The sequence below is a fragment of the Cyprinus carpio genome, chromosome B5, assembly GCF_018340385.1.
Source record: "Cyprinus carpio isolate SPL01 chromosome B5, ASM1834038v1, whole genome shotgun sequence".
Classification (NCBI taxonomy): Eukaryota; Metazoa; Chordata; class Actinopteri; order Cypriniformes; family Cyprinidae; genus Cyprinus; species Cyprinus carpio.
The window spans coordinates 10454750-10480174 of NC_056601.1; the positions used below are offsets into that span (position 1 = coordinate 10454750).

Consider the following 25425-nt stretch of genomic DNA (forward strand, 5'->3'; position numbering starts at 1 on the left):
TTTGTTGCTCTTTAATACATACTAATCGTGTCCGTCTTGTATCTGAAATATCTGATTTTGCTTCAGGTGGCAAAATGTGTGTATAAGATATGTTAAAATTAGCATTTATTAACCTTTATTGGCTGAATTTTTAGATAAGGAAATGATTCTTTAATGCAACTGAAACTATCTATGTACTCATTAAAAAACCCAAAGGCTATGAATGTCTGTCAAAAACCTGTCTTCTCGCTCTCTCTGTCTCTCTCCAGGCTCTGTGAGTTTGCAGTGTAATGCAGAGGGAGTGTGTATGTGCAGGCCAGGTGTGTCTGGTGTGAAGTGTGACATCTGCAAGTCAGGTTTCCACTCTCTCGGCCCTAGTGGATGCAGGTAATGAGAACGAGAATATCCCTACCAAGAATTCATCTAAAGAGAAAAACATTTGATTCGTGAATGCAGAATTCTGCAGAAATGTCTGACTAGTACATTTGAAAACTCATGGCGAGCAGAATTAAGCTAATATACTTCACACTAACCTTTGCAACAGAGCAATACTGTGAAGCAACAAGAGGAACGACTCTGTATAAATGTATAAAATGTATAAAAAAACATTGTAATACCAAAGTGCTTGTTTGTAAAAGTATGAGGAAACGTTCTTTTATAACATTATAAATTTACTGACATTTTTGCTAAATTTAATGCATCTATGGGGAATACAAATATGAATTTATTTCAGGAAAACAAATCTTACTGACCCCAAGCTTTTGAACGGTAGTCTGTTTTTTATTATTATGAATTTTTTCAATTACATTTTAACTATACATTTGTGCAAATAAATGTCCATGTAACAAAGAGAACAGGAACAAATCAAAATCAAAGGAAGAAATAACTTCTCAGTGTTTTACATTAATATACAGTATCACCTCAGTCTTCTATCAACACATTTCCAACTCCACATCTTGAAACTCTATCAAAAAAAAAAAAAAAATTATGTATATATCTTTTCCATTTATATATTTGTTACCATTTTCTTCAGCCAGCTTCCTATATTTGGTGCACAAATACTTTTTCAGGTATATATTTGGTACAAAAATGACTTTTTGCTTGAAGAATACATATAATTATAAATATATATTCCACTTTAACTGCTTAGGATAAAACTGGAATAATAAAAAAAAAAGTAAAGGTGACAGTGGAATGTTAATACCAAGGATGACCTTTATCATCCTTTTCACACCTTTCCAAAAATTCTTGGCTTCTTTACACTCCTATATACAATGGTATAGCATATCTTTAAACTCACTACATCTTAAGAAAGTGTCAGGGATATCCATCTGAATATCCTCCTTTAGACCCGATCTCCAGGCTTCCAACTTATAGTTTAAAGAGTTGTTTGATCCTGACACCAGAGTATTGTGTACTGATGAAATTAAACCTTTACTAAAGCAATTTCTTGTCTTTTCCCTTTCCAAGACAATGATGGCATAGAAAGGGAATTAGTTTGTGATTTGAGTATAAAATTTCTTATTTGTAGATACTTAAATGTTTTGTAGGAATATTGTGTGTATTATCTACAGTACTTCCTCAAATAACATATAGATCTGTTATCTTTTCAATGCCCTTGTCAGCCCAAATCTTGAAGCCTGTGTCTAATCTGCCTAGTTTAAACTTTGTATTGCAGTCAAATGGGACTAAAACATCATAAAGGGTAAAAGGCACCTACATTTTTTTTTCACATGATACCATACAGCAATCACATTTATAACTATAGGGTTAGAAACCTTTTTTTTTTAAAGTTCTTTCAGTTCTGATGAATATAAACAAATTTAGAGGCAGACCAGATTTGATGCCAGCTGATTCCATATCCACCCAAGTTGGGCAGTCTTGAGATAAAATAAAACCTATAAAGCAGTCCAATAATACCAACAAATAAAACAGCCCAATAATACCAATGTAGATTAGGACACTGTACACCTCCTCTATCATATGACAAATATAAAAGTGTCAGGCAGAGTCTGGAATATCTGTTATTTCAAATTAATTTTTTTAATGTTGAAATTTTAGGGGGAGGCAGAGGAATGTAATGGTCGTCTGTGCTGTTTAATGTATGCCTTATATTGAATGTATTGCTTTAGAGTCTGGTACAGTTGTACTGATACTTAATTTTGCATCTGTTATTTTAATTATTTTATGAAAGAAAGAAAAACATTTCAGTATTGAGCTGTGTAAAGATTATATCCACCTGAGAAGATTTGCTTTTTGCATATTTTGCTTATTCAGTGACGCAAATAATGGTGTAATGCAGAAGAAAACACAGGAGAAAGGCAAACGACAAACTAAAATTTTATACATCACTACACTTTCATGTGGCCCATGTGGGTCACTGTTTTTGGGTGCAAATTATTTGGTTCACTGGAGCGAAACGTGAAAGAAAAAAGATGAAATGCGAGAGAAACGAGAGGAGGGAGGTTACTTGTCAGATAGGAGAATTATGGGTAATGGCAAGCCAGGTAAAACCATGGTTCCAGGCCATGTAGAAGATCATAGTGAGATTAAAAAAAAAAGTTTACACCTGACAGAGCAGCTCTGACCTGAGGCCGTCAACCAACTGACCCGCACACTACAGGCACATCAGTTGTGGCTCTCTCATCTGTTTGTGTGTGTGTGTGTGTGTGTGTGTGTGTGTGTGTGTGTGTGTGTGTGTGTTCAAACAGGTTGTGTGAGTGTGACAACAGGGGCAGTGTAGGAGTATGTTCAGCCGAAGACGGACGCTGCCATTGCAAGACTAATGTGGAGGGTCAGTCCTGCAACAGGTAAACTACTGGTTCTCACCCTTGCATACTATAGCTATTTACTTCTATATTTACTTTGTTATTTAAAGAGATAGTTCATCCAAAAATGAAAATTCTGTCATCATTTACTTACCCTCAAGTTGGTCCAAACCTGTATGAGTTTCTTTCTTCTGCTGAACACAGGAGATATTTTGAAGACACTAGGTAACTAAAGAATTTTTCAGTGTTTCAAACAGAATTATAATTTTTGTGTGAACTATTCCTTTAATAAGCTTCCTATTAGGTCACATCATACACACATACACAAGTAAGTCCAGTTATAATAAATCAGTGGAGAAATGCTTATTTGCACTCTTCTCTGCACACTGCAAGCTCAAGAAATAAGCTCCAGATTTTTCAGATCTTTACATAAATTGTTTTGATAAATGTGAGGAAACTTGAACACTCTACCAGTGTACTGTATGGGCCCTATCATACACCCAGTGCAATGCAGCGCAAGTGTTTTTGCTAGTTTCAGCCCGACGCAGTTCTCATTTACCCATTTGTGCGCAAATGCGCGTGCTGGTCTAAAAAGAGGTGTGGCGTGTTGCTATTTTGAGGAACTGAAAATAGAGTGTGCCATAGACCAACTCAAACCTGGTTTAAAGTCTGGCACAATATTTTTTCTTTGTTATTTAAAGAGCGCGTTAGTTATATGCACCTATAGGTGGGTGCACAATGCGCGTACACTTTGCTTATTACACACACAGGAAACAGAGCAGCACACAAACATTTTTTTAAATGAAAAATTACATTCCGCCATTTAAATAGAAACCCGCCATGGTGCGAGCGCAACTGGCTTTTAAAGGGGATGGGAGATGAGTCTCTGATTGGTTTATTGCACGTTACACCGAAAAAAATACCCTTTATTAATTAAGAGAATAGGGACAACCCGTTAAGACCATGCGCCCGAGCGCACCGACCGTTTTCCCTTCGTTAAACTAGCAAAAGTGGATTCGGACATGCCCTGAGTGCACCTGCACCGTGCGCTTTAGACCATGCACTGAGATCGTTAAAATAGGGCCCTATGTCTGCTTTATGTGTCTTTATGTGTATTATAGGTGTAAACCAGGCTCTTTCAACCTCCAACTGGAAAACCCAGATGGCTGTAAAAAATGCTTTTGCTTTGGACACTCTCTAGCCTGTTCATCCTCCAATCAGTACATGGCAATTAATATTACTTCAGACTTCCTAGAAGGTGATTTATCAAACATTTATACTGTTTTGACATGATTTACATTCTGAATATCAGTGTTCACAATTCCTGCCTCCTACTGCAATCACACACTTTATCAACACTTTTTGTATTATTTTCCAGGTAATAGTTGAGATATATAGTGGGGTCCAAAAGAACTGAGAACACATTAAAATAAGTTTAAAATCGGATTTTAAGTTTTGGTACACCTTGGATCATCTAAAATTATTTTGGTGAACATCCATCATGCACACACATTCTGATTTTAACATTTTAAGATTCAGTTTAATATTTTGTTATGCTGATTCAATTTGTAAAGAGCATTTCTGTATTAAACAATAAATGCACAATGGAAGCACTTTCACCAATGATATCAGATTTTGTTGTGTGTACTCTGTGTTCAGATCCAGATGGCTGGAAGGGTGTGTTCACCAGAGGGCATGAACAGTCCCTCATCTGGAAGGAGGGAGAAGTCTATCTGTTGCCCTACAGAGAGGAGAATGGCTTCTACAAAGCACCTGGTAGGACAACAAATATACACTCCCTTTTAAAACATGTGTTGTGTCTGTAGATGTTGTCCTACTTTGAAACTATTCTAGACTAGTTACGAGATTTACAGTATCTGTCACGTTTGTTAAGTTGTTATATAGTATATGCTGCCAATTAGAATATTTTTTATGACACAGAAAATACCTTAAAGCTAAACCTGTAAAAATTGATTCACATGATTTACATCAAGTCTGTTCTTTTCAGAGCAACTTGATTAATCTGAACCTACCATAGCTTGACTGTGTGTGGTAGTGTAATTTATTCAAACTTTCTTTTTTATGCAAACAAACAAACAGATGATAAACAGTGGGCTAGAATTAGTATGCTTGGCCATAAATAGTATTTTATAGAGTAGCCTTTGAAGATAAACCAGCTGTACAGGCCAGTCCAGAGGCTAGTTTTAGTCCAGGTCCCCTGAGTGTAGTGGACAGGCTGAGGGGATTTACTCTTGTCTACACAGCAATTTACCGCCACGGGGACACACTCAGCCAGACCAACTTGACTGCTTGTCTGGGAGAAATCCTGTTAACAGCACTTCTTCATGTCTGGATGTCTGGAAGTTTTTTGATGGATTACGAGTGGCACATAGACAAATACAACGTTACCAACGCAACGTTATTGTACCGAATACTCTTAAAATACACAAATGTGGCTTTTTTTGCAGCATAAACTGAACCTAACCTAACCTAACCTAACCCTATATTGAATAGTAAGGTTTCATAAGTATCCACAAGGTCCTAATGTGCATGTTTAGTCTCATTCAACTTTGTTTTCCCACCATCGACTGGCCACAGAGATGCGGCGTTGCCCTTTTTGCAGCTCTTTGCAGCATTTGGTGCCATTTCTCTTATCGCTGTGGCGCAGAGCTTGTTTGTTCCGTTCTGGCCGCTCAGCTAAAATGCGCCAAGATCTATTGCTCCTTCGATGCGTTTAATGATCTCATGTGCTCTCCTTCCCTCTCTCTGTTTTCCCACTCACTCTCATCTCGTCATTCACGTGCATTTGCTTTAGAGTACAGCCACCATGACAACTGGAACAACACCCAAGGACTTTTTAGGTAACCCTTATGAAAAAGTAGTTTATTCAAGTGTGGTATTAGTATACTTCTTTTAAACTAAAAATAGGAAAGTATGCTTTTAGTTTACTTTTAATGTACTCCTCAGAAATATACTTAAAATGATATTTAAGTATACTTGACTTATTCTTACAAAAAGTCTAAATACTGTATATTTGAGCTATACTTGTGTTCCTAGAATCCGTGTTTTCATTGTTATACGGTAGAGGGCGCTAGTACACATCTTCTTTACAGAATTTCCAAAAAAACACAAGTGAAGAAGAAAAAGAAACAAGTCATACTAACACATGTAACATGATCATCTGACATGAAACAGCATCAAAACTGTAACATTATGGAATAAAATGTCGACCGATGAAGAGGTTATAATTACAGTCAAGCTTTGGGATGTTGATCGACTCCATCTACGTTTTGATTATCTTTCGGAATCCAATCCATAGTCTTTTTTTAGCTTTTTGTTGAAAATGTTATTTCTTTATTTTTTATGAAACATACCCACATTAAAGTGTTTAAAAAAAGAATGCATGAAGTTAGAATAAAATGTTTTTGTTTACAAGCAGATACCCTGTTCTTTCTTTGGATGTTTTGTATTTTCAGATATTCATATAACAAAATATATACAAATTAAAACCTAAATAGGGACATAGTAGTATACTTAAAGTATGATGTAAAGTTCACTTAAAGAAAACTAATGAGTATACTTGCAGTATAAAACTACTAAATTAGTAGTTTACTGAGACTATACTTCAAAGTGTACAAAGTATTTAATTAGTAAACTATCAGTATACCTATAAGTTCACTTTTAGTATAATTGCAGTACAAACTACAGACATAGAGGTAAACTAGTTGTGTACTCAAAACTTACTACTGTTATACTTAAAGTATACTTAAAAGTATACTTTTATATACTAGAAAGTGGGCCAATTTAGTCCCAGGCAGTATTGAAACAGTACACTTACAAGTATACTACTAGAACACTGATATTTGTATACTTGCTACATAAAGTATACTTTAAAATATACTTTAACTTTACTTAAGTATACTTAATAAAATAAACTTGAAGTATACTACTTTTTAGTAAGGGTATCCTTTTCATGAATGTCACTCTCTGATTTGTGGCGTGCACGTTATTTGGCTCTTTTTAATGCTTTTTACACACCAGCGGTCTTAGGAAATTTCAATGTGAAGGAGGAACGTTTTAAGGAACTGATTAAGTCTGTCTTGAGTATTGGAAGGAGTTTTATAGATGCTATGAGTGTGTGTTTGTGTGCAAATGTTTCTTCACTTGAATAGCTCATCTAGCTAGGCACAGCTTTGGGCTTTTGACACCGCTGAGGCTGCCATGTCAACAGAGGGGTGAGACAAGATACCATAGCCAAGCAGCCAAGCCAAGAGTTTAGCTGGCTGACTGAGCCAGACTGTGTGTATGTGTGTGTGATCTCCCCAGAGGTACATCTGCTCCATGGTGAGAGGACAGAGTGGAACATTTATCATAGCTTTGAGGAGAAAACAACATGTCACACACACACGCTCACATAAACACACATACACACCTCCCTAAAGCTGGTCACAAGCTGTCTCGGAGTCACAAACACAGATGGAGAGAAACGGAGGTCGCTGTGAGATTAGAGTTAGAGAAGGAAGAGTGTTGGAGGGAAATCTAAACCTCTCCCTTCCTCAGAGAGATGCATCCAGGTACCACATTGTGTCCGTGAACAACTTGGCCAGTGCACCCTAACAGCCAACCATATGCCTGGAATAAATCTCTCCGGCAATCAGAACTCGCTGGTGAAACGTATCAAATGTGATAAACTGAAACAAGTGGCACAAATTAGGCTCAATCCTTTAATCACTGAGATTGATGTTTAAAGCTGGGGTTTAATCGTGATATCCAACCCAACTTCTCCTCCCATATGTAAGATTGTACTGATTGTAAAATGCAGAAATATAGAACTGCAGCAGTAAGGCCAGACTCCTCTGTTAAAAGGTCTGATATATGCCGCATTGATGCTGCTGCTGGGTTTTTTAGTGCAGTGGGTGGCGTGGGATGACACCGGGAAAAAGTGCAAGCACACCTCACTGTGGTTGCAATGAGGTAAATACTGAATAAATACCTGATTTATAAGTCTGTGTCCCCCCTCACTGACTGATCTGCCTCTCTTCTGCGTAACAACTGGAGGATCTTCACTGTGTAACTTAAAGGGATAGTTCACCTTAAAATTACAATTCTTTCATCATTTATTCAAGCTATGTTGTTCAAAACCTGAGTTACTTTTTTCTGCGGAACATGAAGATATTTTGAAGAATGTTGGTAACTAAACAGTTTGCTTACCATTGACTTCCATTTTATGGACAAAAAAACAACATGAGAGTAATTTCATTTTAGGGGAACTATCCCTTTAATAGAGCTTTAGGAAATACAGAAACCCTTTTAGCAGTTTATTTTTTCTCAAAGGGTTAGTTTACCACAAAATGAAAATTCTGTCATTAATTACTCACCTTTAAAGGGTTATTTCACCCCAAAATGAAAATTCTGTCATTAATTACTTGCGCTCATGTCGTTCCAAACCCGTAAGACTTTTGTTCATCTTCGGAACACATATTAAGATATGTTTTATTAAATCACAGAAGATGAACAAAGGTCTTATGGGTTTGCAGATATAAAATTCATATATATAAATTTATATATATATATATATATATATATATATATATAGTTAATATTTTAATATATTTTATCATTGCATTTATTTGTATTTGTGTAATTATGTAAAGTGTAAATAAATATATATTAAATCATAAATATTTAATTATAATTAAAATTATGCATTAAAAATAAATGTTTCTTTTGTAGCATAATTTTGTTCATATGAAATTATGTGGTTTGTGACAATTATACATGAATTGAAACGGATAGTCTGCTCAAAAAAAAAATGAAAACCATGCTATTTGAAAATGATGACTTTCTTTCTTCTGTGGAAGATAAAAGAAGATATTTGGAAAAATGCTTCAGTGTTGTTGTCCTTGCTTTAACATGCCCATGGAAGTCAAAACTGTTAGGCAAAATCTTCTTTAGTGTTGCACAGAAGAAAAGATGATGACAGAATTTTCAATTTTGGGTGAACTATCCATTTGCATAGTGTTGAATGGACTGGACTCACAGCTTTGCTTTCATTCACATCACATTAAATATGTCGTCTACCCGGTCTGAGTTTTATTGCAACTGTTCAAACATTTAATGTTAAAAATAAATTGTTTCATTTCCGCTACTTTAGAGATTATTTCTTCAACTTCTGGCCTTTAAAGTACAAACCAAAAACCCCAGAAAGATGTAGAAAATGCATTTAAGCAGGCCTCTCCTTATGAAAACGACCAAGATGCTCAATCCATCCCCTCAGAGGGATTGTTTGTGTGAAGCTGAGGAAATTAAAATGAGGCTCGGTGGGTTTAATTGAGTCAGGGAAAAGTTAAAGCCCAGATTGATTGTTAAGTTTGACGGCGGCTTGCTAAATGTCACCAGGCTTTGTCGTCGTGGTGACGATTAATTTGTTTGTCTGAGACAGGGTTAACACCTCCATTTAATCAAATTTGATCTTGAAGAGATGGGAGTTAAACAGGTAGTGCTGAAAGCTATGAGGGATATTGTATTCTTTTGAACTGCTAACATTACTTTTATATTATATTTTCTAATTTCTAGCTTCAGTTGTTTCACCATTTTTTTCCAAGTTAAAATTTGCCTTAGCATCTCTACCGGTGCTGGAGTTTGCGAACAAGCTCATAGCGAAGCTTTCAGCGTTCTGTCAGACCTGAAAACAACAGGAATCCAACAGGTACAGAATATTTTAGCCTCCTTTTGTTGAAGTTGACTCATACTTGTCTCCGCATGTGGAACGGCAGGGGGGCGGAGAAGAAAACACACTCCTGCTAAGTATCTAACAAGCTTTCAGGTTGCCAGGGCTTAGAATGTTGTACAGCTCTTTGTTTCAGGAGATGCATGCGGCGCCGTGCATGTATTTCAGGGTTCAGTTCGATGGTGAAGAGATGATGGGAACAAGAAACTCCTAGGGGTGCCACATAATGGTCCAATGAGAGATTTGATCCCACAGAGTGGCCAATGCTTTAGATAACAGGAAGGACAATCATTTTGCTATGATTTTTGTACTGACTTGCGACAATATGCAAAGAATTATGAGTCGCCACGTATTCCATAACAGCATCACAATTAGACAAGTAAATGATTTGAACTTGTGTATTGATTGAAACTTTGGAACATTTTAATATTTTCTGTTACTTCACACGTTAAATTACAGATCCTAAATGAGTAACTCATGTTTAAGGGGCCATAGAATGCAGTTTATTTATTTTATATTATTTATTTATTTATAATTTTTTATTTTTATTTTTTTGCACTTCTTTTGCCTTGTAAAGGCAAGATGTGTGAATGGCCCATAAGACAAAAGTATTGAGAGTAAAAGAAAAGGAAGGGTTGACATTACTGAACCTCTATCCCTAAGCAGAGCATCTAATCACCGCCAGCAGGTGTATGTGTTTCTCTCAAAGTCCCAAAACAATAAAACAATTTTACTGTAACCACTGGCCATTACAGTGTCTGGGCAAAAATTTTACAGTGTGTCTTTCCCTAGCTTACCCCCTCCATCCTATTCTATCACATTTTTCACAGGTATTACTATCGCTTTATGTCCCGAGATGTGTAAATCATCTCTGGAAAATGTTCTTTGACTGAAGCAAGCATTAACTTCTATGAGGAGTAAAGACTAACCGCCTACAGATACAGTGGCCCCAAGGAGGAATTATGGTCCTGCGAGACCCTGGGGCACCAGCTGCTTGGATGCGCCCCAACAAAAACAAATGATTAAATTTTTTCTCTCTCATACACGAACACACATATACATGTTTGTGAATTGTGGGGAACTTCCATAGACTTCTATTACTTTTATACTGACCAAATGATATTTTATATCCCCTAACCCTAAACCTACCCCTTACAGAAAACCTGCTTGCATTGGTACACTTTCAGATAAACATAATTTACTATTTGTACTATTTTTTTTTCCCCTCGTGATGTCAAAAATGTCAAAAATTTCAGGTTTTACTATCCTTGTGGGGACATTTGGTCCCAACAATGAAGCATAAACAAGTATACACACACACATCCCTTGGGATGGGTGTTAGCATTATTTAAAAGGGTGTGCAGCTTGAGAACTTACAAAGAGTTCGGATAAGATAAAACAAGGTTGTAATGGTATGTTTTAATATTCAGTTTTCATTCCGCAGTTGAGAATTTATTCGAATTTATTCATCGTAATTTTGTCAGACTCTCAGAATTCCTTCTCATAATTGCAGTTTTATATTACCTGACACTTTTATATATATAGTATTGAAATATTCTATTTAATTCTAATATTCTGTTGGAATCAATAACTTTGTTTTGCATTGCTGTGCATCTTTTATTTTTAAATTGATCAATTATATTAAAGTGCTGGCTCGCTGTTTGCTGTATACCATTTACATTTGCAGTGCCTTGTTGCACTGCAGACATCTTGACTTGAAGCTCCTGGAGGCAATAATCCTTATATAAGTAACACATTTCAGTTGAATTGTTTTTAAATATCATATTTCATATTGTTCATGCATAACTTTTGCAATGCTCCAAAACCAATTTTTGCATCATGCAAATGAATTTGGAATGCATAAAAAAAATATTTTTGCATTTTTCTGCATAAAGCCACTTTGTTTGCACAGTTGCCTCAGAAAATAGATAAAGCACAGTATCTATACATAATTATAGTACAAGAACACCAGTCCTGTGCTATTGAATTTAGAAAAAGTCTCAGTGCTTCTGCATTTTCTACTGGTATTTTAAATACTACTGCTACAAAAGAAATATAGTAGAGCTAATGGCAAGCTTGACTGCTGATGCAATTTAAAATGTACCAGCTACTTAACATCCACTCTGGCTTTTTCTATTTTACAGACTTATTCAATGGAGATTTATATATAGATATATATACTATATGTATACATGTATGAATGTGTGTATGTGTGTGTGTGTGTGTGTCCATGCATGTGAATTTCTGTGGAAGCTCAGCATGGGGTTCTTTGAAGTCTTGTTAAAGCTCTTTAATGAGGCTGGAAGATATGAGTGGCAATTATGTTCGTCCTCTTACACCCTCTTGCATATAGAGATGTACAAACACAATAAGATCAGAGAGATACAACCGTCTTTTTTCTCCAGAGCAGAAAAATCCACTTTCTTTCTGTGAACTGAACTTTTTGGCTTCCTATTATATTTTTACAGTTATTATCTCTCAGTCACACACTCTTCATTGTGCCGTTGTTTATCTTTGGTAATCTGGTCGTTGTAGCTCAGTGGCTGGTGTAATGTGCTGGTAATCTGCAGGTTGTGAGTTTGTGTTCCAGAAAATTCTGCGCTGCCCTTGAGCAAACCACTTAACTCAATTCACAGCCTAGCTGTTGCTATCAGATAGATGTTACACTCATGTTTGCTTAATCACACCATGGTCATACAAATTGGAATGTGCACGGTAATTTTTAAATGTTTTATCTTTATATTGCAGATAAATATCTGGGGAACAGGTTGCTAAGTTACGGACGGACCCTTAGTGTGTCATTTACGGCTGAGCTGGAGGAACTCTTGCCCAGAAGTGTGACTGTGATGCTGGAGGGCTCCGGAATATCAGTTACTGCTGATTTGTACTCACAACAGGAGACTTATTCCTCATTGGAGAAGACGCCCATCAACACTTTCACTCTCAGGTGTGTGTGAGTGAGCGTATTATTCCCGACTGTTTGCTAAAATGTGGGTAGATAGTAAATACATTGCTGAAATAACGCACATGGGTTAAAAGGGATTCAAAGATCAGATTTGGCTTAAACATTTTTAGCTTAAATGATTTGGTGGTCTGGCAGAATTATTTCTAATATCAGTTTATATTAAATTTTACTTCTCTGCCTCATTTTGCCATCATCTGTACTCCATATAACGACATTGTAGATATAGTAAGAGTAGCATACTATACCAAATTTAGCCAAGATTTTAAGTAGGTGTTTAAAGAAACTTAAATAAAAGGGCAAAGACAATGTGCTTATTTGATTTGCCTCTAATTGTGCCTCATTGTGTGCTGTTAACAATGATCTGATCACTTCGTGTGTGAATAATTAAGCCAAACAATCTTCCCACATAACTATTTGTTGGCATTTTATGTTTTCATGGAATCCTTTATCCTACTTTTAAGAGTGAAACCACAGACTCTAAGATCAGGTGGTAAACCTCAAAATAAAATATAAATAAAACATAATGGTCTTTAAGGACATTTGCAGACCGGTAGGTTCACATCATGTTCAGTAAGAATACTGTTGTTCACGTTGCTAATGAGGATGTTCATTGCATTTCATCTTAAATGTATAACCTGTGATGGATGAAAAGATGCCAGATTTTTCACAGGATTGGGCTTTCTGTTTAAAAATATATTGTAGTTGTTCTCATGAAAGTGCTCAAGTTTTAATTTATTACATTTAGTCATTTAGCAGATTAATTTCTTCTTGCAGTACTGCTAAAAAGCTGGTTATTACATCAATTACTACACCATTTTCACCTCTATATAGGCTAGCAGTGATAACTTAAAAAAAGCATCTTAATACCAGGTGGAATTAGAGCAATGTTATAGGAAGAAAAAATTGTGTGAATTGCTTTTGTGTTTTCTAAGGAAGGTATTTCAGTTTCCATGGCAGAAACATTTGCCCAGTGGGACCACATGACATATATATATAGTCATGACATCTGTGTGCGTACAATACTATGTACTTTGGTCAGCATATGGCAATTTTACTTGGCAGTGTTTTCTGCTAACCTGAAGCTTTTCTGTTCATAGAAGCTTTTCACATTTGCATTTGTTGTTTTGACAGGCACTTTCCTACCAGAGTGACAAGAAAATTCATATATTTTGTGACTCACTCATACCTTATTCCGTTGGCTTAAATTGACTAGACCTAGTGTGCCTTAATGAAGAGCCTCAGTTTTACGTAAATAAAGTCAGAGGAGCGCTGTTTTCTTTTGAAAAACACTACCATAGTTATTATAGCAGACACAGTCACATGTTTCTAACCATTATCTCTGCTTTCTGGTTTCCAGGTTAACAGAGAAGAGCGTAAATCCATCTGTTGCCCAATTTGAGTTTCTCCGAATGCTTTACAATCTAACTGCACTACATATCAGCAATGCAGGAGGCCAAGACTGTAAGTCATTGTTTATATATGTATGTGTGTTACACAACTGTATAAGGAAAAGACATGCACTGAAATGAGACAGAAATGCAGTCATGAAAGACTGAAAAAAAAATGATTTAAATGGCAAGGGAACATGCATTTCCAGTATGGACTGTACTGTAATCAGCCATCGATTAATATTCCAGTGGAGCCTGTAACTTTGGTCATGCCTCCCAGTTCGTTCCTGGCCTGTGATTGTTTTTAGTTATTGCCTTTCATTGTGGCATGATTTCTGTGCTCATTGAAATATATGCAGTGATGTACCTCTGTACTAGCCAGTTGGAGAGTGACACACTGGAATACAGTACATCTGAATGGATTATAGGTGTGAATGTTTCCCATTCTGGCATCAATTAAAAGTTTTATTTCTTTAATTGTTTAATGAATTAATCCTTTAACAGATTTTTACAAACAATAATGTAATGATGATTTAGCTTTTATTCTGGAAAATGAATTAAACTTGTGTATCTAACCAAAAGCAATATCATAAGTGTATTGAACATTACTCCTGTGAAAAAAATACAACAGAACCTATTTTAATCAGTGATGCTGTCTACACTGGATGCCGTGCGGCATGACACGACAAATCCCGACAGTAAACTGATGCCTCGTTCTATTGATGACGTACTGACACAAAGTTCAAATTATTTTTAATGGTCTCTTTGTCACGTCCAATGTCCAGCTGTTGCGGCAATTTGGTGTAGACACAGTGTAACAGAATTTTCTTTCATTAAAATAAATATCTATTTTTATAAAATGCACTTACAATTAGCTTCTAAAGGCACTTGTAAACAATATAAATAATTATAATTATATTTATTATTGCTGTTGTTAAAAATATATCTATTTAAATGGATTCAAATAAAGTGCCTCTACAGCACTTATTTAAGGGGTGGTTGATTGCAATTTCACTTAACTTTAGTAAGTGTGTAATGTTTCTGTTTGAGCATAAACAATATCTGCAAAGTTTCAGTGCTAAAAGTTCAATGCAAACTGAGATATCGACTTTTAAAATGATGGCAGTTTAATGCCTACAAAAATGGCTCGTAGGGACTACAACAAACTTCTTCCCAGGTTCGTGACGTCACAAACCCAGAAATTTACATAAACCCCGTCCCGGGGAACATGCAACAAAGGGGGCGAGACTATGTTGCGCTGCTGTAAGAAGAGGAAGAGTTGTTGCCATGCCGTCAAAACTAGGGCTGCACGAAAAAATCTATTCATATATGAATCGCGATTCTGTCTTCTAACGATTCTGATGGATTCACAAGTTTCAAAATCAATGTTCTAAAGAAGCAGTTCTTAATACTGTTCCTCATATCCACCTGCTCTGCACACATTCTGCTCTGCATCTCTCTCTCTCATTCAGCTCATCTGCTCAGCTCCAACAATAAACTGTTCCAATTATACACTTTGTGTATAGACGGTTTCATCGGGCGCACGCGCCTGGCCCTAAGTTAACTTCCGGTCTGTGTTTGTTTATCAGTCTGGCTAGGCGCCGGCTACAAACACAAGAGTTAAAGGTAAGGTGATGAGTAGACTGATGTTGGGCTCAGGTGGTTGTGCTGTGTGATGTGTTTCCCATACATTTATTTATTTGTGGCGCTCACCAAAATAGCAAAACTGACCGATTTTCCAAAAGTTTTCGCTGAATAATTATTGCTGTTGTTATTGATTCTAATAGGAAGTCTACTGGAAGTTAAGTTAGGGCCACAAAAGCGTGTATGCACGGTAAACTTTTCTTTATATTGTTGCCATTGAAACCATCTATAGATAGACAGATATTTTTCACATAGCCACGAGAAGCATTAAACATGGACGAGCACGCGGTTGCCGTGGTAACGAGCAATACTTGCTGCCAAACACTTCTTACTGTTACAAAATAAACAATTACTTTACAAAACTGCTACAATGCAATCATTTATTCTGCTGTACTAAGTAGGGGTGTAAATCGGATGGTTCGTCACGATATGATATGATATAGATTCTAATACCCAGCGATACGATATTTTCCGATACCTCAAAAAATTCTACGATACGATTGCGATTCGATTCGATACAGGAGTATATCGATCGATATATCGATATTTTGATATTTTATATCTATTTTAAACAACCATCTACATTTTTATTAACTCATAAATGCAACCAAAATATATAAAAAAAAAACATATATCTGAAAATTTTACATTCTGTACCTCAGTTGGGACATTCACAACAAAAAAATAGGCCTACACTTTTTTTAAATAATAAAGAAAATAAACAATTGGAAAAACAATTCTGGCTGCTACTATGTGCTCAGTGCTAAAATTATTTTCTACAGATAACCAAATTACAAGCAATAGCAGAAAATAACTACAATACAACAAAGACACAAGTTCAATAAACAGTGCTTTTCAGGTTTTTCAGCTCAGTCAAAAATAAATTTTCAGGTACGCTACAGAAAATGTGAAATAACTGCACAGTCTTCACTCTATAAATTAAATATAGATTAATCATCTCTGATGTTATAACGGTTATTTAGTCAGGAGCAGTGAGCACTTGTATTTTTCTTTGACAGCATTAGATTTATTATTAGTTTGCTTTCACTTTAAGAAAGAAGCACGGATTTAATACTACTGATACACACACCTTTTCTTTCTGAACTGTTTACGTTAAAACATATGCCTAACGACTGTGTTTACTAGGATATTCGTCAAAATGCTCATTTTGATTTAATTTTGTCTGTATTTATTCATCCATGCACAAAAAAGCGGAAGAGAGCTCGATTTAGTAGTCACGCGGTCTAGACGCCACTGTCTGTGTCCGTGCGCACACAGCGCTCGACTGTTCCACCAACAATCACGAGCGTCTTTTATGCTTCACCTTGTGCCTTCGGTCAAGGGCAGTCCTTATATTGAGTCCTGATACGCGAGTTTGAGCGAGAATGCACGCGTTGGTAATGCATAGACGGACATTATGTGAAAATGTGGACAGTGCCAAATAAGCTGCCTATTTATTTTACAGATATCGATATTTTACGTGTGGCATCGATGCATCGTATCGTCAGACATCGTATCGATGTATCGATCCATATCAATGAATCGTTACACCCCTAGTACTAAGCGTACAAATAACAGCATATCTAAAAGTATAAGACATAAACAAACAAAAAAACTTATCATTCTGAAATGTCCTATAAGAGTTTGCACCTGCAGGTTTTGTGCAATTCTCTGCACTAATATTCTCCGGGTCTCAATCTGCCTCAAATTGATAGGGAATATTGCCTGCGTCATTGTTTACTACAACGGAGCACATTCTGAGGTGAGGGGCGTGACGTTTCTGTACTGCACTAGGCGGTTTAGCAAATCACAACACACTGGGCCAGCTGACCAATCTGAGCCCATTGCATATTTCTGAGGGAGGGGCTTCATAAAATCAGGAACTCATCAGTGTGTTTATATTTTTTTTTACGAAGCATTTACATGTTAGACTGCACCCCATAAACATAATCAAGCTTAGAAAAAACAGTCAACCACCCCTTTAAGTAAATAAATGTTATTGTTATAAACTCTTTTAGTTTGCATAAATTCTCAAAATATAAAAATAATTATAATAATTTGCAGAGGTAGTTAATGAAAAGCAATGAGAAAAACTAATAATTATTTATATTTATTAATAATAATAATAATTGTTTTGTAATAATAATAATAATAATTCTAATTATAATTATAATAATACATCTCTATTTCAGTATAGTGCCTATACATACATACATACATACACAAATATCACACAAAAAAGGAAGACAGATATAATAAAACCCTTCCCATGTAAATAAATGAGTAAGATATTTTAAAGTTTATTTTCAGGCCAGACCACAACAGAAAGCAGCATACACACATACAGCAATCAATACTCTATTTTTCCCCTGTATTTAGCATCGCCAACTTGAAAAAAAAAACACCAGGTGAAATAGGGCTATGTTATAGGGAATAGTCTGTGTGAATTGCTTAAAGGGGTCATATGATGCTGCTAAAAAGAACAATATTTGGTGTATTTGGTTTATGCAGTTTAAGGTTTAAAAAAACACATTATTATCCACATACTGTACATTATTGTTTCTCCTCTATGCCCCGCCTTCTGAAATGCATCGATTTTCACAAGGCTCATCTCTCTGAAAAGCGAGGTGTGCTGTGATTGGCCAGCTATCCAGCTATCTAGAGTGAGCAGAGGCCGGCTTGAGTGAGCAGAGGCAGGCGGCTTCAGAACGGTGCGGCAGGCGTATTCTACGAAGGAGCGTACCTTGGTCTTGCAGCAACCACATGTGACAACCCCGGGGTGGACTCCGCTTCGTCCACGGTGAAAGACGATTCTGCAATCCACATTGCAAAATTGATGTATTTCCTCAGCGACCAGCACAGATCAGCTCCAGGCATGATGAAGCGGATATCGTCCTCGTTTGGAAGGCCAAACAAAGTAGTTTCGCTTTCACAGTTAAACACACAGAGTCTTTACGACATGGCGGCGGTGGCAACAACAATACTATAACGAGAATAAAAGGTACGCCTTCTTTCTGGGTGGCGTTATGTAAATCTTCCCACATAATGATGTAGATATGTGGGGGCATGTTAGAATGAGCCGTTTCAAGGGGGCGTGGACGAGTCTCAACTTTTATAAAGAATATCTCTTTGGATTTAAGACTATAGTCTTTGGAACTTCACAGATCTTCTTTATTCACCAAGAGCTTGTAACACTCCAAAGAGAAAGGAAAATTCGAAATCACATCATATGACCCCTTTAAAACAGGTTTTTCTTTGTGTTTTCGGAGGAAAGTATTTCAGTTTCCATGGCAGACTGAAATATTTGCCAACAGAGACCACATGGCTTATCAACAAGTATATTTTATTATTATAAATGTGTGAACAACATGATAAACATCAGAAAACAATTGTGGTTTCAATCATGACATCCATGTGTGTGTGTCATCAGCATATGGCAATTTTACTTGGCAGTGTTTTCTGCTAGCCTGAAGCTTTTTCTTTTCATAGATGCTTTTTAAACTTGCATTTGTTGTACATCTTCATTCAGGAGATAGTAAGAAGCTGTAGTAAAAAGAGAAAAATGCCTATAAGAGGAGACTAAACTCTGAGCATCCCTGCCAAGCTGCACTTACAAATACTGTACATGAAGCATAGAGTTTAAGGCAAATTGTGTGATTCTACGTGGGAGTAGATTTCTTCTCTCACACACACTTTGTCTCTCTCTCGTCTGTTTTCTTCGTCAAAGGAAGAAAACTACATCTTACCAAAGAGCATAATTATTTCTCTACCACGTCATGCACTGACAGGTTCTTTCACTGATTCTTGGAAACTGCTGCACTGAAATTTGTGCATGTGTTCGAACCGTTCTCCCCCTGCTACAGTGTGCACATGATAATCAGTTTGTCTGTATACGGCCACGCACACACAAATGCCAGTATCTCTCAAAAGCACATGCAATCATTAGTTTTCCTGCCCATGTCCTGATATGAAAGGTGAGAAGTTGAGACGATAGGACACAGAGACCCTGGAGGAAGAGAGAGTTGAGGTGAGAGAGAAATTTGATCTGTGTACAGTCTCCCTCTATCACTATTTATGAAGCAGTATGGATCCCTGAGAGAAACAAAGACCCACTCACCTTCACCATGTTCCACCTTTCCCCACTCAGCCCTTATTGATTAATTCATTCCTTGTTCATTTATTCATATGATGATCAAAGATTCTATCTGCTTGCACCCAGTGGTCCTGATGTCTGTCTGTGTGTAAGCAAAGGTGTGAGAAAGGCAGAGGGGAGCTTTAGCAGGCAGGGTAGCTAAACTACATCGTGAGGGCAATTACAAGTGGACGGGACACAGTGATTTCACATTCAGAGTAGATTCATGGTGGAGTGCTCTTTCCAAATTCATCAGAACTGCTTAATCCCGCTAAAAAAAAAAAAAAAAAAAAAACCTTTGAATTGGCACTTGTCTTTTCTTAGTCAGCATATGATGTATTTTACTCTTAAAAAAACTTGTTTTTCTGTCACACAGCGTCTTACATATATTTACTGTTATGCCATTTCTGTGCACCCCAAGGATTGATCCATTATTTATTTATTTTTTTGTTTGTTTGCACTACTGTTCAACAGTTTTATATATACATATTTATATATATATATATAAGACTCAACAATACCACAAAACACTAATATTGTGAAATGTTAGCTTAAAACAACTCTATTGTAATATATGTTAATGTAATTTATTTCTGTGGTGGTGAAGCTGAATTTTTAGCATCATTACTCCAGTCTTCAGTGTCACATGAACCTTCAGAAATAAAGAATCTAGTTCAAATTGTTAATATCTAATGTGCTCAAGAAACATTTTTTAAATGATAAATATTATTAGCAATATTGAAAACAGTTGTGCTGCTTAATATTTTTGTGGAATTCCTCATACATTTTTTAAGGATCCTTTAATGAATAGATCGTTCAAAAGAAAACCTTTTATTTGAATTTTTTTGTAACACACAAACACACACATATATACTGTCACTTTTATCGATTTAATGTGTTTTTGCCGAATAAATGACTTAATTTTTTTTTTTTTTTAAATCATACTGGTCTCAAACAAACTCAAACTTAAACTGTTGTGTATTTATATATTTATTGTATAATTTCTAAGTAGGTTATACAGTTATTATAAGTTATATATCTTCTTGTTTACAGACACCTCCCAGCTCTCCAGGGTAAGCCTTGAATCTGCAGTCCGGACAAACTACGATATGGTTTCACATGCATCATGGGTGGAGGAGTGTTCTTGTCCCAGAGGATTCACTGGGCAGTTCTGTGAACACTGTGCTCCTGGATTCACCAGGGAGACCCCTAATGGTGGACCCCTCTCCCCTTGTGTACCGTGCAACTGCAATCAGCATGGGACCTGCCATCCTGAAACAGGTTGGGAGAGTGTTTGTTTGTTTGTTTGCATGCAGACTCAACTTTTTAAAGCAGGGTGTCATCCGGTGATACAACATATACTGTTTCCCCACCGTAGTAATGTTTATTTTTCCATATAGATACATTAATCTTCAAAATTTGGGAAACACTAATACATTGTTTTTGTTTGAGAGAAAATGACACTTGTTTATTAAGGATGGGATACACCCATGCATTTCTGATCATTAATCATGCAAGTGTCAGAAGTGGCTTTGTCTTTGGGCTCTTTCGAAAGGCCATGCAGCATCTCAGCATCTTCTCCTGGCTACTGCAAATAAAACTGGTGTTTAGCGTGTCCTGTTTAATGTAGCTTCCAGCTAAACATCAGTGAGGGGTCTCTTTCTCAAAATGCAGACTCTTATGTGCTCCTCATTTTGTTTTGAATCTGGGCTGTCCACTTATCTCCCCTGTGCTGTTAGATACTGTTTGCTTTGTTCTTTTGTTCTTGTGTACAGAATAGCCTTCATCTCTCAAAAGAACAATTGAATGACTGGAAGAATGTGTTTGTGTTGGGCCATTTATAAAACCAAAATTTCAAAAGTGACATTGTACAGTGACTTGAAAGAAATGCAAGTATATTCACTACTTTAACAACTGAAATAGACTTGGCACTGCCATTTCCACAGTTCATTAAGCAGCACAACCATTTTCAACTATGCTAATAATAAGAAAGGTCTCTTGAATACCAAATCAGCACATTAGAAGGATTTCTTAAGGATTATATAGCACATGGTTTTCTTAGTAGAATGGAGTAATGGCTGCTGAAAATGTGGCTTTGCAATCATAGCATATTTTAATATATTTTTAAAAGCAATTCATTCCTGGGATGGCAAAGCTGAATTTTCAGCAGTCATTACTCCATTGTTTTGTGTAATATGATCAGAATCATCTAAATGTTTATTTGGTTTTCAGGAAACATTTCATATTATTATCAATGTTGTCCTGTGGTGCTTAATATTTAATACTATTTTGATTATTAGAGAGCTCAAATGAGCAGCATTTCTTTGAAATACATTTTTTTTTTGTTTATAATTATATTGTAAAAATCTTTTCTGCCACTTTTGATAAATTTAATGCATTCTTGGTAAATAAAAGTATTAATTTCTTTCCAACAATCAAAAAAAAAAAAAAAAACCTGACCCCCAGACTTTTGAGTGGTAGATATATTTTTTGAATTATAATTAAAAATATATATATATTAATTTAAATGTATAAAATGATTATAGAATTATATATAAAAAAAACTTTTTTAAATGGTAATTATTTTAAACTGTATACAAGTTTTTGAATGTATTTTTTACTAATTAACTCTTTCCCCGCCATCATTTTGTTTTTAAAAGTTGCCAGCCAAGGCCAGCGATTTTGATGATTTTCACTAAAATTTGATGGCCTCCAGTATATTTTGCTGGATGAATATTTGAATATGCAATACACCAAAATAAAGATCAGAGCCTCTACTTTTAAAGTTTTTTTCTAGCTTAAAGCATTCTTTTTTTATCAACACTTGAATATAGGTAGGTTTCATCAAAAAAAAAAAAAAAATGCATAATTTTGAGTAAAAAGGTGAGGAAATCAAATTTTTATCAAAAACTACATCTGGATAATATTCAGTATGATTATCAAAGCATAAATCCGGTAAATCGCTTCCATCAACACCTCCAAAGCTTGCATAGACATATACCACTTCCTGGATCAACATTTTACTCTGTAACATTATGCTGTCTATTGTTGATGGTCGCATTATTTCTCATATGCATATGGGTATATAAGAGATCGCTCATTTCTCTGTCGTGTTCATGTGTGTTTTTGTTCAGGAGGTTTTGTTCTCGTTCAGAAGATGTGTAATAGCGCCCCGAGTGTATAACAGTGAAAACATGAAAAGCCGTAAAAACTCGTCAATGGCGGAGAAGCGTTTTCTTTTAAAAGACGGGATAACTCGTCAATGGTGGGGAAAGAGTTAAGAGCTACACTGGTGAACAGAAGGAAGAATTTCTTTCAAACAATGTCTTCAGTGTTTCCAAACTTTTAAATAGTGGTGTCATAAACCTACAGGTACAGTTCCTATTTCTTCTAGATTAAAAGAAGCCCCTATCAAAAGCCCATTTGCTCTTTTATCTAAAAGATGGACGTTCTATTTCCACAGCCGCCAAATTGAATGCTGCAATTTCTCAATATATCTACAAGTGGTGTACTTATAATGTTTCTGACTGTAGGCTTCCAAATACATTTTTATACCCCCAGCAAAATCACTGAAATGTTCCTCTCACAACCCTCTTCTTGTTGCTGTCATTTACTGAGCTGCTTTTCCTTGTTCCTCTCTCACTTTTTCATTCCTCCTCTTGTTCTTTCCATGACCCCATTAGCAGCTAGAATGGCGGGCTGTCTTTCTGTACAGGGTTGATAGAGTTCACACTCGTTCCTCTCTCCTCTATTAGACCTGCGAGCCAGCCAGGGGCTAATTAATTGTAATGTCGATTGCAAAACAAAGAGTGTTTGTTTGTGTTCGTCTACTTTCAACGACCACTCCTGACGTGGATTTAAGCACTTGTCCTCCTCTTTTTCTCACTCTTGCCTGCTCTGACTGTCTCTCTTTCACACTGATGAGTAATTTCACTCTTTTAATATGCGGCAAATTAAACCTCCATCATTCTTATTATGAGTGTAATGTGTGATTAGTTTGGTACAAGTCTTTAACATTACAAATTAATGTCAGACATGACTTTATCTACCACTCGGGGTAGGCAAAAGGACAAATGAGAGCAAGCGATTCACTTGTATGCGAGAAAGAGGGAGGGAATGGAAGGAAGAAGGAAAGAGGGAATCAAAGCAAAGGGAGCTCAAGGTGGGGGGGGGTGAACGAAAGATTGAACGAATGTATGCACAGGAAATCTTCACCTCCTCTGAGAAAAGGAGGAGCCCGTTCCTTTTATTTATTTATGAACATGTTTAACTTCAAAGCAGATTTCGCCTAAGTCACAGCGGGCGCTGTTCATTGCCATTTAGCTGCTTAAATATTTTCCAGGTTCGTAAATAGAACTAGGCCTGCAAGGTCCCTGCTGAAAACCAGCACGCTTTTCATTAGCATATGCATACGTCACTCTTCATTTTTCTCCGCATCAAAAACCAAAGTGTGTTTTAATCTTGTTTCGTATTCTTAAGCGTAATTATGTTTTGTTAGTCCTTTGATGAGCATTAATTTAATCTCATTTCCACTTCAGGAAGGGTTTGTGCACTGACGAGCCACACCCCTTTGATTTATTTTTTTTTTCCGAACAAGAGGGTGTTTCTCACGGTAATGTAATATGGTTGTAATTGGCTGTTAATTGGTTATTAGTCTTGTCACTCAGCACAGGTGTTGTTTATTTGGTCAGAGATAAGAGAGGAGGGAAGCTCACCACTCTGAGCTGAATCCAGTAGTGCTTCGTAATTGTGATTTATTTAAAGTCTGCCTGTTCGTGTCATTTCTATTTTCCTGCGAGCAATACAACAGATTGGAAAAAGTTAATATTTGCAGCGGAAAAATGGAACGGTGGCACAGTGTTGTGCTTGAGGGCTAATGAAGTCAAGCATATGTCCTTCGAATGCACATATATTTTGCGTGCGTGTGTGTTTTCTGGTCTCTTTCTTGAGTACTTTTCCCAAGCATGTTAATTTAAGGGATCCCATCCATAAAATTAGGTTGAGAGGGCTTGTATTTGTCTTGGAAGAATCGGGGAAAGAACAGACAGAGAAGCAGAAAAAGAGGGGTTTGCTGAGAATGTGGGTTTTCATATAAATGTATTTAAATTAACTGCTACAGTCGCAGAAAATGCGAGAGCATTCATATCTCACCTTGCGCCATTGTGTCATTTTCATTCTCTCTTCCTCTCACCTTCTCTTCCCACCCTTTGCAAAAGAGATGTGCATTCGATTTGGATCAGTAAATATGGCAAAAACAATGAATAATTTTATAGCGGATAACAGCACATAAAAAGAACATTCATCTGCTTAGGATGTTTGTCTGTAATATTAACTTAATTTAAACCAGCAAATAAAGAAGAAAACAGCACAACCTTGCCTAAAGAAAACTGAATGGTCAACTCAGACTTAAATATATTCTCACATTCTTATATTACATGAGGTTCTGTGTTCACATGGGTTTTAAAATGTGTTTTATAAGAGTGACTCATACATTTAAAAGGCTGTTTTTTCTGTATGTTCTATTCTGATTTTTCTCTCTGTTCCTACCATCATCATTGTTCCTACAGTGAAGTTGGCCTTATAAAGGAGGTGAAAAGATAATGAAAGGAGAAAGAAAAATACATGGAAGATGTTCTGTAGTGAGAAAGTACATCTGTCTGTCTTTGTCATAGATGATCGGCTGTCTATTTTTCAGAGTTGTGAGAACATATCATCAATTCAAAGACTGAATGAAAAGACTCAGTTTTCAATCTTTTTGATTTGAGTATCAGGGCATCGGTGAGTAAAATCATTCTGAGGCTTTAGATGTCCGTTTGCCA

The 25425-nt window shown here is 36.3% G+C and overlaps 1 protein-coding gene across 1 annotated transcript in view; it reads left to right on the forward strand.

The window, feature by feature from the left end:
* Window positions 1–25425, forward strand: part of LOC109065903 (laminin subunit gamma-3-like) — an 85760-nt gene that overhangs the window by 43182 nt on the left and 17153 nt on the right. The window contains exons 7-13 of the mRNA XM_042724245.1: window positions 249–366; window positions 2691–2789; window positions 3869–4005; window positions 4407–4523; window positions 12226–12424; window positions 13800–13903; window positions 20660–20887. Coding sequence (XP_042580179.1) covers window positions 249–366; window positions 2691–2789; window positions 3869–4005; window positions 4407–4523; window positions 12226–12424; window positions 13800–13903; window positions 20660–20887 — 1002 coding nt within the window. The remainder of the gene's footprint in view (window positions 1–248; window positions 367–2690; window positions 2790–3868; window positions 4006–4406; window positions 4524–12225; window positions 12425–13799; window positions 13904–20659; window positions 20888–25425) is intronic.